This window comes from Hyaena hyaena, unplaced genomic scaffold, assembly GCF_003009895.1.
Source record: "Hyaena hyaena isolate Hyena2069 unplaced genomic scaffold, ASM300989v1 scaffold_4, whole genome shotgun sequence".
NCBI classification, from domain to species: domain Eukaryota; kingdom Metazoa; phylum Chordata; class Mammalia; order Carnivora; family Hyaenidae; genus Hyaena; species Hyaena hyaena.
Genome location: NW_024080636.1, coordinates 3,830,189 through 3,843,593, shown reverse-complemented (window position 1 = coordinate 3,843,593; position 13,405 = coordinate 3,830,189). Strand labels below are relative to the sequence as shown.

The following is a 13,405-nucleotide window of genomic DNA, read 5'->3' as shown; positions in this document are numbered from 1 at the left end:
AGGAAAAGACAGACAAGCCAATTATTTTTTTTTAAATGGGCTAAAGACACGAGCACTTCTCAAAAGAAGAGATCCAAGTGGCTGACAAAAGATTCTCAGCCTCACTGGCCAGCAGGGAAATGCAAAGGGAAGCCACCCTGAGGCGCCAGCACAGAAGAATGGATACAACGCAGGGCGCGTGGCAGGCTCAGTCCATTCAGCGGCCGACTGCGGCTCAGGTCACGATCTCACAGTTCCCAAGTTCAAGCCCCGCGTCGAGCTCTGCGTGGACGGTGAAGAGCCTGCTTGGGATTCTCTCTCTCCCTCTCTCTCTCTGCCCCTCCCCTGCTCATCCTTGTGTTCTCTCTCTCTCTCAAAATAAATAAGTTTAAAAAAATAAATAAATAGGGGCACCTGGGTGGCTCAGTCAATTAAGTGTCTAACTCTTAATTTCAGCTCAGGTCATAATCTCACGGTTCGTGAGTTCAAGTCCCACGTCAGTGCAGAGCCTGCCTGGGATTCTCTCCCTCTCTCTCTGCCCCTCCCCGACTCGTGCTCACGCTCTCTCTCTCTCTTTCAGAATAAACAAACTTAAAACTAAATAAATAAATAAAGCACAGCACGACACAATACTGAGCGTAAAAGCGGACACGATGCAATGCCTAGCGTAGCAGTGAGAAGCCAGGCAGAGCCACACTGTCTCAGGATCAGGGTGGCCAGGTGAAGTACGGCGCGTCCTGTTCAGGCTCAACTTCAGATAAACCACAGGGAGTTTCTCAGTGTAAGTGTGTCCCAAAGGTGGCATGGGACATGCTCCTCAATGATCCTCTCTGGCTCGACCCCTGCTGCAGGGCAGGGCTGGTAACGGTGCCCCGTCGTGGGGGGAGGGGGGAGGGGGGAGGGGCACAGCAAGGGCTGATGGGAACCTGCAGGCAAGCGTGCGGCCGGGACTGGCCTGGGCCAGCAGTGATTGCTACCCTCCCCTCCCCCAACCTCATCTCCTGAGCTCCCGACGGCAGAGCCAGGCCTGATCCATTTCCGGGTCTCCAGAGCCCTGCAGGGGGCTTGTGGCCTTCAGGGTGCGCGGCCCAATGGGAAGCCAGAACCCTTCCCTCCCAAGCACAGCATCTCCTGACGGCAGCACTTAGGAGAAAAGCCGATCACGGCAACCGCGAGTTTCCTTTGTGTCCCCTTCCCAGCTGGTCCTGGAGAGTCCTCAGTGTCAAGGCCAGCCCGGGCGTGCTGCCCTCCCTCCAAGTGCAGGACCAAGTGTAGAGCGCGCCAGCGCCCCCCTCTGCCTGGGGATCAGCAGCGCAGGCCTCCCAGCCCCAAACACAGTGGATCTGTGCTTGCATGCCCCTTGTGATGGGCAGCTCACCCCTCAGGAAGGTCACACCCCCTCTCTTCTGCGCTCCTGCCTGTGGGATTGTCTTCCTGCCTTTTTCTCTGCCTTCTGCACCCCTGAGGTGCCTGCTAGGGTCACACTAAATAGGTCTGCCTCTCAACCTGGGTCAGCCTTGCCCATGTGCTCCTGAGGCCTGTGCTGTGAGGTCACTCGTGGCTAGTGCTTTATTCAGTCCCTGATCCCCGCGCTGGTATAACTGTGCATCTAAAGCTGGAGAGAACATCTCCTTGTTAGTCCACATGTAAAGAGCAGGGAAAAGAAAGGAAAACCCAAACATCTGAATTTAGTAATAATTGCCACAAGCTTTACCGTGTGCCCAGGCGGCTGGAGCTGGGGGCTAAGCCTCAACAGACAGTGGGGGGTGGCGTACGACCCCCCGCACCAGGCAGAACAGCCACGGCCGTGAGTACCCTCCCAGGGGCGGGTTCATGTCACTTCCTCGGGTGCCCCTGAGGATCAGAGAGGCGAGACTCCCCGGGTCAGACATGGAGCGAGAGGCAGAACCCAGAGATGCATCTGCTGTGTCCGGGCCCAGAGGATGAGCACGTGGCTGACAGCCAGTCCTGCTCCTCTGAGCGCCGCCTCCCTTCCGGGCCTCAGCTGTGATGTGCCGGGTCCCCGTGGAATGATAACACAGGGTGACAGGCAGAGGGAGCTGTGACTCACTGAGAGCCGAGCGCCCAGGGCGGAGGGCCTCTGCTCTCCCACCGCAACGCACCCCCAGCCGCACTCGGCGCCCAGAACGCCCACGGCCCCTCAAGCCTTTGCCTGAGCTCTTCCCCCCACCTGTCACCCCCTTCCCCAGCTCCCCTCCCCCAGGGGCCACCCGTGCTCCTCAGCCCCTGCCCCCCTGGCCCTTCTGGGCCCTCACGTGCCTCCCACGAGGACATCAACCCCGGGAGGGCAGGAGCTGCACCTGTCTGGCTCCCAGCACGTCCCCAGGACCTAGATCAGTGCGCGGCCCTCGATAAAGCCTTGACAAATGAAGTAGGCAGGTAGCGGGTCCCCGGGAGGGCATCAGCTGGGTCCCCTGGCCGCATTATCCTCACGGGGCCAATAAGAAGGCTTTTGGGAGAACCAAGGAACACAGAGAGAACCTGCGGTGCTGGGCCTGGCGCGTAGTAGGTGTTCATACGAGGACACTGGGTGGCCTCTAACCTGGAACAGGAAGAGCCCAGACTAGGAGTCTAGACAACCAGTCGTCAGGTGGCGCTGGGCAAGCCCGGTCCTCTACTTGCCCTTCTGTGAAATGGGATCATTAGAGTTCTGGCCCTGCCTTGGGGGCCGTTGAGGTATCAGCTGGAGAACAGCTATCCTCATCCCGGCCTCCACCCCAGGGGCTCCCCGGTAACAGTAATTCCAGTCAACCTGCAGGGCCTCACTCTGGGCCCACACAGACCTCACTGTGTCGTTTCCCCACTACACAGAAGGACCAGAGCGGCCAAAGCACTTGCCCAAAGTCCCACAGCTAAACGGTCAAGGTGCCCCGATCTGAACAGCCCTTCCTGTACCAACGAACAGACGGGCCACTGCTGTTGCGGCGACTCCTGCCGTCTGCTCCCAGCCCCGGGTGGGGCCTCAGGGAAACCAGGGAAGCTGCTGGAATGCCAGCGCCCAGCCTGCACATGGAGCACAGATGAGGTACCATTTAGGCCTCAGCATTGAGGGCTGTGAAACAGCAACCCGAGGGGTCTGTTGGAGCCTAGCACGGAGCGGAGTTCACAAATACGGCTCCTCTCTTGCCTTCTCCACCTGCGGAAACCCCAGTTCAAATCCCCCCTCCCACAGGGAGCCCTCCTGGATTTCACCTAGGCCTCCTCGGGTCCCTTCTCTGTCCTGCGCCCCCTCCCTCTCCTGCAGACAGTCCTGGGCTCCTCGTGGCAGCGGGCAGTGGGTGTGCCCCCAGCCAGGACGACAGGTAAGCGGGGGCAAGGAGAAAGCGCTAAGGCCCCCGGAGAACCAGAACTAAACGGTCTAGAACTGTCCACGCCGGAAGCCACAGAAGCAAACACAGGAGCCACTGACGGCCCGAGCACAGAGCAGTTGCACCAACAGCTGGCGTCTCTCGGGCCTCGGGGGCACCGACATCGAGCCTCCAGCTGGCAGAGGGGACCGCAGGGCTGGCCCAAGGCCCTGGCCCTCCACTCACCCACCAGCCACCAGGTACACACAGCTGCTCTGGGCGGAAGTGGGTGGACGCTGAGTGACACCTGCCACTCCCATCCCCCGCATGTCCTCCATCCCACATACTGGGTTCTGGCCAAGGCGGTGCTGGAAGGCTGGCCTCCGGGACAACTGGTGGCACCGGGGTCTCAGTTCATGGAGAACTTGGCGGCGCTGCCACCAGGCTGGCCTGAACGCCCTCCCCCCACACCTTCAGAACCACCGCCCTCTGCAGGAGGTGCGCCGTCACTCCCATTCTGCGGGGGAGGAAACTGAGGCACAGAGAGGTGAAGTGACTTGCCCAGGGTCACACAGCCCATGAGAGGCGAGGCCAGGATTTGAGCCCAGGCAGTTTGGTCCCAAAGCCCACGATGAATCCCTACAGAACATAGCGCTTTTACAAAGGCTGTGTATGTATGTGGGGGGTGTAGGCGCAAGGGGCTGTTGAGGACATTGGGCAAGGAGATGCGGCCCCGGCTGGCCGGTCTGGTGCCTGAAGCCATCGTGGGCCTCACGCTCCGGCCCTTCTGCCGCCCCAGCCAGACCTCCTCCTCCAAGGCCGGGCTCCAGCGGCCTGCAGGGCAGACTCAGCCGCCTCCTCTCGGCTCCTGTCCTCGGCACTGGCCCCTCGTGTCCCCAGTGCCCAGCAGTCCTCAGAGGCTGCGGGGAGGTCACGGAGACCCCGGACACGGTGAGGACCACAGAGACGACAGCAGGCACCTCCCGGGGCTCAGGGACAGTGGGACAGCCCGTGTGCTCCCTCTGCCCCATGAGGAGGCCTTGGCAAGATGAGACGAGGTCCTGAACCCACCTGCAGCCTCTGGCCACCCGGTGTCACCGTGTGGCATCCGCCAGGCGGCCCAGCGATTTCCCAGACGCTGCCCAGCTCTCCCTGGAGGCCCTGCACCCATACGGTCCCCTCGGCCTCCCTGCGTGTTTGGCTCTGATGGTGCAGCTTCGGGCCCCATTACCCCTCCGTGAGTGTGGAGGCCCTTCCCCTCCCTCATAACCTCACCTCACCTCCTCCAAGGAGACTTCCGGGATCATGCCTCACTTTCAAGGACATGTGTCTCTCCCCACTGTGTACGGTCGCCCCTCACCCTGTCAGCACTGGGCACCCTGTGGCTATTGCCAGCTGGGCCTCTAAGAACACTTGATCTGTTCACCTGTACAATGGGGCCAAGAATCAGTTCTCAGAGCCGAGTAAGAATTGGAAACAGTGGTTATGGAGACCTCAGCCCAGGGACCAGCTTCCTGAGTTTGCTCAGGAACGATCCGCTGCCACCGCCACCACCACCACCACCACTGTAACGGCCATCACAGTCATCACCATCATCATCACCGGGGCTCTGATGGACACACTGACCATACACGAACAGTCACAACTCGTTCTCACCTTGATCCCCAAGACGGGGACGAGGCCTGATTGCTCTGTACGCCCGGCAGAGAAGAAGGGTTTGATGTGCACTGTGATTAAAACAGCACAGTAAACCCAGGTCTTGGGCCTTCCTCGAAAATTCCAGCTGCCTTTCCTCAGCCTGGCTGATCAATCGTCACCCTTACCTGTGCCTCGTGTGTGCGTCATGGGACATGACAATAGGGAGATTCCTAGCATATAGAATGATGGCTGAAAGCACGAGTTCTGAAACCAGAAAGCCTGGGTTTAATCCCACCTCTGCCCCCTCCCTAAGCTGTGTGACATTTGGCAAGATCCTCACCCTCTCTGTGCCTCACATGCTCACCTGGAGAGTGGGGATGATGACAGTACCCATCTGTGTGTGAGACAGTACAGCACAGAGGATATAACTACTTGCCAGTTAGATATGGGGAAACCGAGGCTCAGAGAGCAGCAGTGACCTGCCCGGGGTCACACAGCGGGTGAGGGGAGAGCCGAGATTCAGTTCCCAGCAGCCGTCTGGAGCTCCCCGGTGCTTGTCCAGCCCCCACCTCCCTCTGCGTGTTCAGCCTCGACTCCTCCAGCGCCCCCCAAGCCCCCGCATCCGCGAGGTCGGGAAAGACAGGCGCACTCACCACGGTGAGCCGTAGACCCGAAAGCCCCTCACGGTGACCTCGGAGTCCTGCAGGTAGATGCAGTTGGTCAGCAGCGACTGCACGTTCTCTTAGTTCTCTGGCTTCAGCTTGGACACGGACGGGAAGTAGTAAAAGTCCTGCTTGATGAGGTCGGCCATGAACTCCTGGTCGAAGGTCAGCTCGTGGTTGCCGGCAATCACGATCTTGTACTCGTAGGGCAAGCTCCCTGCAGGGGTGGACACAGACACACACACAGCGCACTGCCGTTGGCCTTCTGAAAGCCACGACACGGCCTGGGGGGTGGGGGCGGCGGGGAGGGACAGGCGACAGCCGCTGGGGTCCCTGGCACGGCAGCTCCTGCTGCACGCTCCCCAGTGGGTGCCCTCGGACCAGCCCCAGCATCCTCCCTGCGGCCAGCTCACCCAGGCGGGGCTCGGGGACAGGCCCCCAGAGCCCAGGCCGACGGGAGGGGCCTGCACAACTGCCTCCAGGCCTCTGAGCTGCAGCGTGCCTGGCCTCCAGCCTCCAGACTTGCCCGCCTCCATTTACTCTGTCTGGGGGACTTTTCCCCTGAAAGGAGACCCTGACCCGGACCCCGCAGGCCTGCTCCCCTCGCCTCGCCGTCCCTCGCCACGTGGGGGCCTAGTTCAGTAGCCTCCACGCTCCAGCAGGAATGCCGAGTTCTCGGCGGAGCCCCTGGAGACTCTACGCTTGGGGAAGATCCCAGGGCCCACCACGGAATTTGAAGTTCAAGCCCAAGTGCAATGAAAGCAAAGCTGTCTCTGCACAGCATGCACTGAACCAGTCATGGGGTCCTTCCAGCCTCGCTCTGTGCAGAAGCCTGGGCAGCTCTTCCACATCATGCCTCCTGCCCCGGGGCCCCACCTTGCAGATGCCCGGAGCAGGGGTGGGGGCTGCCTCCCGGAGGCCTCCAGCCCAGCCACCCCCACTAGCATAGCCCCTCGGACTCAGTAAACTGCCGCCCACCCCGGGCCCCCACTGCTCCTCAGAGCCTGCCTGACCCCAGGCTCGGACTCCGTCTCCCACCAGCCTCCACTGCCGGGCTCCCCACGCCTGGAGAAAGAGCCGTGATGGCACCTGTGGGTGATCTGGATTTGGATGAAAAGTTGCGGGTGAACCAACCCGGAGGCTCAAGCCCTTCTCCCAGCCCCTCCCAGCAGGGGCGGGCCCCGTGGGTCAGGCGAGCGCCAAGGGGTTCATGAACACCGCAGCCCGGTCCCAGGCCTCAGATAGGAGCGTCCAGCAGGCTCACTGTGACGCGCCATGGCCATTCCACAGAGAAGCAGTCGTGGCCATAGACGGAACTTATAAATGCCTGAATTCTGGTTTCTGAAGGAGCCAGAGCAGGGCCACTAAGCTCCACCATCACCTGTGTCAGCAGAGAGTCACTTCTGTGTCCAGTTCTTCAGCGCGAATGACTAGCTCACATGATCCCAGAGGGCTGCCGGAGCGCACGCATATGCGCCGGGCACTGAGCCCTGAGCCGGGCCACGGTGCCGAGGGAGAAACTGAGGCTGGGGGCACGGCTGGGTGCGGTGGTGTGCTGGAGGCCACAGGACCTGGAGGTGGCCGAGCGGGAATTCAGAGCCAGCCCCGTGTGACCCCCAACACTTTCCACCTGCCTGGGGAGGCCCAGGAGAGCGCCCCCAACAAGCCCAGGTCATAGAGCCCTGTCCTGACACACTGAAGGCCACGGCCACGCCCCGACACTGGCCTTCTGTCCTGACGCCCAAGGTGATGTGAAAGAGCAGCCTCCCATGGATCCTCATCGACCCCCCCCTCCGCCCCCACCAGATCCTGGCACACAGAGAAGACTGGCTGGTGGAGACCCACCCCTCAGTTCTTCTTCTCTGATCCTGGGTGACCATGACCGCACCCCCGCCCCCCGAGCAGATACAGGGTAAAGTGCTCAGTTTTGGGGCCAGCTGACCTCGGTTCAAATCCTGGCTCTGTCACCTGAGCAAGTCACTTAACCTCGCTGAGCCTCAGTTTCCCCTCTGATCAAGGCAGGTGTGCCTGGGGAATGCCCCTTCCTGGGGGCTAAGGATTTCTGTGCTCTCCCCAGGCTTCACGGAGCCTCGTTCCCCATGACTGGCTCCCCGGGGCCTTCCCACCCTTGACTGTGACATGAAACCCTACATCCTCTGCTGTGTTTTGTCATGAACCCAATTCCAAAAATGCCCCAAATTCTAAGGACTATTTGCCTTGAGAACTGACGCCCGCAATGTTGAATCATGTGTGATCGACATGTGGTCAGACTCGACTCCCCCTAGGCCTTCTAGGGAGCAGGGCGGGTCTCCCGGCAAACAATAAATCACCATCACAATACACAGCAACACAACAATGTTTCAGGGACTGTAACTACAATTACTATATTCTCATTGCAAGGAAACAGAACAGTCCAGAACCCAGTTAGACACTTCCTTCTCCACAATCCCCCCCCACCCGGATACTGGGACACACTATCCCGTCCAGCCTTGAGCTCCGTGGCTGGTGGATGGCCACCTGGTTCCCAGCCCAGCCATGGGGGCAGGAAGAGGGGAAGATGGAAGTTTTGTCTGAAAAACTGGCAGAGAGCCCTAATTTGCTCACACAGCCTCATCAGCCACCCCAGAGTCCCTCCCAAGTTTGAGAAAAGAGTGTTTTCCCCTCTTGGGTGTTTCCCAACTCTGGTAGGCCCTGAGGCAACGACAGACCCAGCGCTGCCACTAGCCAGCCGCGTGCCTCAGTTTCCTCACCTGTACGGCGGAAGAACAACGCTGCCTCACAAGACCATTCTGGGATCTCCGGAGGCGCCAAGCAGAGACGCACAATGTGTCATGTCCAGTTGCGACTCGCAGGCAGCGGCGGCTCCCCGGGGCCAGAGTCTGCAGGCCAGACCCGGCCCCGGACACGTGTCGTTTGGCATAACCTTTTTATGTAACTTTGTTGCCAACATAAAAAATATATATATAAAAATTCCCAATAAAATGCCATTCTTTGTTTTCTAACAATCAATCAATCGATTTGCAAATTTCATGATCCTGCCGGGTCAATGCTGCGGGTCTGTGCCTCCCTTAGGACGGAAGTGGAAGTCAGTTTCCCCCAGTCCCCACCTGTCCCTACACTCAGCCCATGTCACTCAGGCCAGGGCTCCTGCCCACTCCCGGCAGCGTCTGGCTTCTGGCCCTTGCTGCCTCCCTGGAGACTTGCAGGGAACAGGCTTGGCCCTTGGCCCTCAGTGCCGCCAGTCAGGCGGGGGTGGGCTCTCAGGGCCCTCTGCCTCCCCACCTACTTTTATCACCGCCCACCCTGCTGCGCCGGCCCAGGGGCGCTGCGTGTCTGCTCCCCGAAGCCAGAGAGCCCCGGGAGCACAGGGGTAGACGTGTTTGCCTCACTCCCCTCATGCCGAGCAGCTGGGGAAGGGTCGTGGAGGACACTGCAGGGAAGACCACCATCTCCCGGACCCCACCGTCGGGCCAGCCACCCCGGGTAACAGCTGGTCCCTCTCTGATCCCCACGGAACCTTCCGAGATATACTCTGCAGCTACGGGAAAATGAGGCTCTGAGGTCAGGAATCTGCCCATGTCCCACGGCAGGTGAGCAGGGGAGGTGACCCTGGGCGTCGGTCCAGCTGACCCCACACCTCTGGGTCAGTGACTCTTGATGCCTTCAGGGCCACCAGGCCACAGAGTCAGTTGGGGGCCTTCACTGAGCCCCTCCCCACACTGCATTCGGGGGACAAGGCGCGGACTCTGCCTGCCACCTTCAAGCTCGGATTCTCGAGGTTTCCACGCCCGTCACCCGTCCGGCCCACCCGCTCCCCTCGGCGCCACCCCGGCTGGGGGAGCTGGAGCCACACTCACGTATTTATGTCATGTCTCTGACTGGGGGTGTTCCTTAAGCAAATTAACAAATTACCCCAACTGTGCGGTTTCATTTATTTCTGCAGCTCCCGACTATCGGGGATTGGGGAGGGATCACGAAGCAGTCAGCCGTCCCCTGATCCTCCCACCACAGCAGCCGAGGGCGAGGGCGGAACTGAGGCTTCTTCCCTCCCAGGGAAGAGTGGATGGGAGGCGGAGGGACAAGCCTCCTGTGCACAAAGCCAGGAGGGGAAAGGAGCCGCAAGAGGCTGATGATACCCTCAAATCCTGTCTGGGCTCTCCCTTCCCTGCAAAGTGGGTGCCACCAGGCTTGGAAGTGGCGGCGGGGGGTGGGGGGGGCTCATGTGCATCGGTAAACATGTAAGTGGACCAGCACTGTGACCCTCTGAGCTGGAGGTCCAGCCACAGACACCTGTCTGGATGGCCACCTGAACTTGGCAACTCACCAGCAGTGTAGGGCGCTCACAGATGCCTAAGTATAAGTATCCCCATTTTGCATCTGGGAAAAGCAAGGCTCCGAGAGGTTGCTACGTTTACACAAATCAGTAATAAAGTGACTGGTAACCACAGAAGACACTGAACACGTGACAGACCTTGTGGCTCGGCCTCATTAAAACTCATCCTGACGTGGTGCCCCAAACTATCCTGCGTGCTGCCTCCCAGTGAGCGGGGGGTGGTGGAGAATGGATGGACAGACGGATAGACAGAGACGGATGAACTATGGGTGAATGGATGGATGGGGAGAGAGGGATGAATACATTTATCAGCCACTCCATCCATACATCCTGAGATAATTCTGTTCTGTCTTCTTTACACCAACTGACCTCTGACTCCCTGGATGCCCTTTCCTTTCCTCCAGGCTTTTCCGCCAACTAGCCCGGCAAGGTATGTTCCAGACCCCTGTCCCTCCCCGACGACCCTGAGTGTCCATCTTTGAACCTTCTCCATTTGGACCTGCACTCTCGCCAGTGGGCATTGGGGAGCCAGAACTAAGGCTCTGGGACAGCCTGACCACCCTGGAGTAGTGTGGCGAAGTCCCCTCCTCTGTTCTAGAATTGCTACCTCTGTGGTTACAGCCTAAGGCTGCATTAGTTTTCAGGTGCTCGCATCATCCTGCAGCTCTTACTACCTGACTGGATAAAATGCGCAATGACCAATCATGACAGGCTTTCTTGCTTGGCGTCGGCTCCCCCTCCCTCATCTGGGCAGTGACGGAGGGGAGTGTTTGGGGATGGATTAATTTGCACGGACTGTGCGGGTAACAGGATGAGATGAATACAAACTCTTCGGCACACTGGGGAAATTAATGCTCTTCCCTTTGTCCCTTCTCGGTGCCGTCCTTCCGGGCAGCTGAGATGCGGGCTGGCACACAAGGGAGCCTCCCCAGCACCTGACAAGGTCCCAGGGGAGCCTGAGCCCCAGAAGAGGTGAGGGGGGGTCCTCCAGGCAGGTGTCTGGGCGGCCGTGCTGGCCTGGCGAAGAGACGAGACAGACGGGTCAAAGTGCTTTTTCTTACCCCCCTCCCCTCATCAGCCCAACAGAAGCAAAGAATCCAGTCGGCCTATCCCAAAAGCCCATCAGGCCACACACTCGCTTCCTCCCCTGGGGCTGCCGTAATAGCACCCCCCACCCGGGCCAGCTGTCCATAAGCTCTGTCCCAGTGGGAGCCCTCTTCTAGACCCTGGTGAGACACACGGTCGGGGACACTCTGGGGAACAAGCCTCAGTCCTGAGGTCAGTCCCGGAAGTGACACACAGACGTTCCCGGTCCACACCTCTTAGTGGACAGAGGAGGCAACTGAAGCTCAGAGAGGGGAAGGGAATCGTCTGAGGTCACACAGCGAGACAGTGGACAGCCGGGGTTTGAACCTCGAGGGTGCTGATCAGATGTCAAACCAGCCTCTAGAGCGACAGGCCTGGTATGCCATGGACTCTGAGAGGGGCTGGATGTGGATGTGAGGGGCAGGGTTGATCGGGGGCCAGATCAGCGGTCTCCCAACCCCATCTCTGAGAAGCCCCAAGTCCCCCATGCCTTTACATTCAGCACGATGGGGTTCAGACCATCTTCCCCAAATGCCAGATTCTTTGAGATCCTGGCATTCACTAGCCATGGATTTGTTGGTGGTAAAAGGACCATTAGGTATGAATCAGCCAAGCACCAGCGGATGACCATGTTGTTTTAACCTTCCAATGGCCATATATACACAAATAGAAACGCACCCGCGTATGGAAGCCACATGGAGCAAGTGAGCGTGGTGTTTGGGGCTCGCAGAGAGACGCCAATCAAAACCTCTTCTTCTTGTGCTTCCAAGATTTAAAGCTCCTTCCAAAAGGTTACGATTCTTTATCGCTAACACTTACCCATCCTGTGGAACAGAAAATGCTGCCTCCAAACTGCGTAATCTGTTAAATTCAACAAGATATGCGCACGCCTCTCTGTAATCTATGCCTTCCCCGGAGTGGCGCATTGAGCCCGGCAGAGTTTAGTGTTCTCTAAATGCGGCGACAATCAGGAAAAAGCCCACTTATGGCTTTTCCCCCCCATTCCTGTCTCACAGCACACAGCAGAGGGGGATGGAATAAAGAGACAGCCTAACGATCTCTGATTGCATTTTTACTGCATCTTTGACAGTTCTGTGTTTAAACAGTTGCCAATGTCTGGGAGACTCGCATTAGCAGGCTCCTCGGTATGGAGCATGGTCGAGAATAACACTGGGAAGAAGCAGGCTCCCCAGCTCAGCTCTGAGGCCCCAGTGGGTCTGGACGACACAGCTCGGGTGCATTAACGCTCGTGATGGAATCACACAGCCAGGCACACACGGAGGCGGGTGTGGGCTGGCCGTTCGAGGAGACGGGGGATTCTACGTGTCGCCAGAACAGGGCTGGAGAGGTCTGAAGACGTGTGCCTGGGCCGGTGGCCAAAACGCACACATGGGCCATGCCTGCAAGATGTGTTTCTTGCTGCCCTGCTGTGAGAGCTTCCCGGTGCTAGGCGGTGTAACAGGCAGTTTACATTCAATGCTTCTAGGCTCCCCTACCTCCCCAGGTGAGAGGCAGCAGAGCGCAGTGGTTAGGGGTGTACACCATGAAGCCAAAAAAGCCTGAATCCCTTTTCCACCTACTGGCTGTCTGGCCTGCGGTGAAAACTCTTACTTCTTGAAGCTTCAGTGTCCTCATCTAGAAGAAGAATGTGTAGGATTCTCACAACAATCACACTAGGAAGACAAGGAAGACACATAAACGTGTGTTCTACTCACCTCGGGATTTGTTTCGATCAGGTATAGTAAGACACGCACACATGGAAATGGCTGTCGTGAAGAGGGAAGTTTATACTCACAGATCCTTAGACACAGGCGGCATTCAGGGCCACACCCGGCCACATGGGGAAGCCAAGGCCGGTCAGGAGGCAGAGGAAGTAAAGAAAAAACCTGGACAGGAGGCTTTGTTGTGGTTTTCAAAGGAAAAGAGATGGAAACAGGGTGAGCAAGTTTAGGGTTGGCTAGTTTGAACAAGGCCCTGGGAGACAGGGGCTGCCCCTCCTTGTAGGGTGCCTGGCCCTGGGGCGGCTGGGCCAGGGGGTAGGAGCTGAGGGGTGACAGCCTATAATAAAGGCAGTGGGGGATGAGCAGGGGCTCTGGGTTGGTTGGTTTGTATATGAAAGGCACGTTCAGGAGCACCCAGAGGGCTCGGTCAGCTAAGCATCCAACCTTGGCTCAGGTCATGATCTCTCGGTTCGCGGGTTCAAGCCCCACTTCGGGCTCTGTGCTGACAGCTCAGAGTGTGGAGCTGCTTCGGATTCTGTGTCTCCCTCTCTCTCTGCCCCTCCCCCACTCATGCTCTGTCTCGTACTCTCTGTCAAAAATGAATACACATTAAAAAAAAACTTTCTTTTAACAGAAAAAGAAAGGCACACTCAAAGGTGGATCCTTTACTATCTCTAG

General features: G+C 58.7%; 1 protein-coding gene across 1 annotated transcript in view; it reads right to left on the bottom strand.

The window, feature by feature from the left end:
* MPPED1 (metallophosphoesterase domain containing 1) overlaps window positions 1–13,405 on the bottom strand; it is a 64,227-nt gene that overhangs the window by 19,668 nt on the left and 31,154 nt on the right. Inside the window, 1 exon segment of the mRNA XM_039234907.1 lies at window positions 5,579–5,804. Coding sequence (XP_039090838.1) covers window positions 5,579–5,804 — 226 coding nt within the window.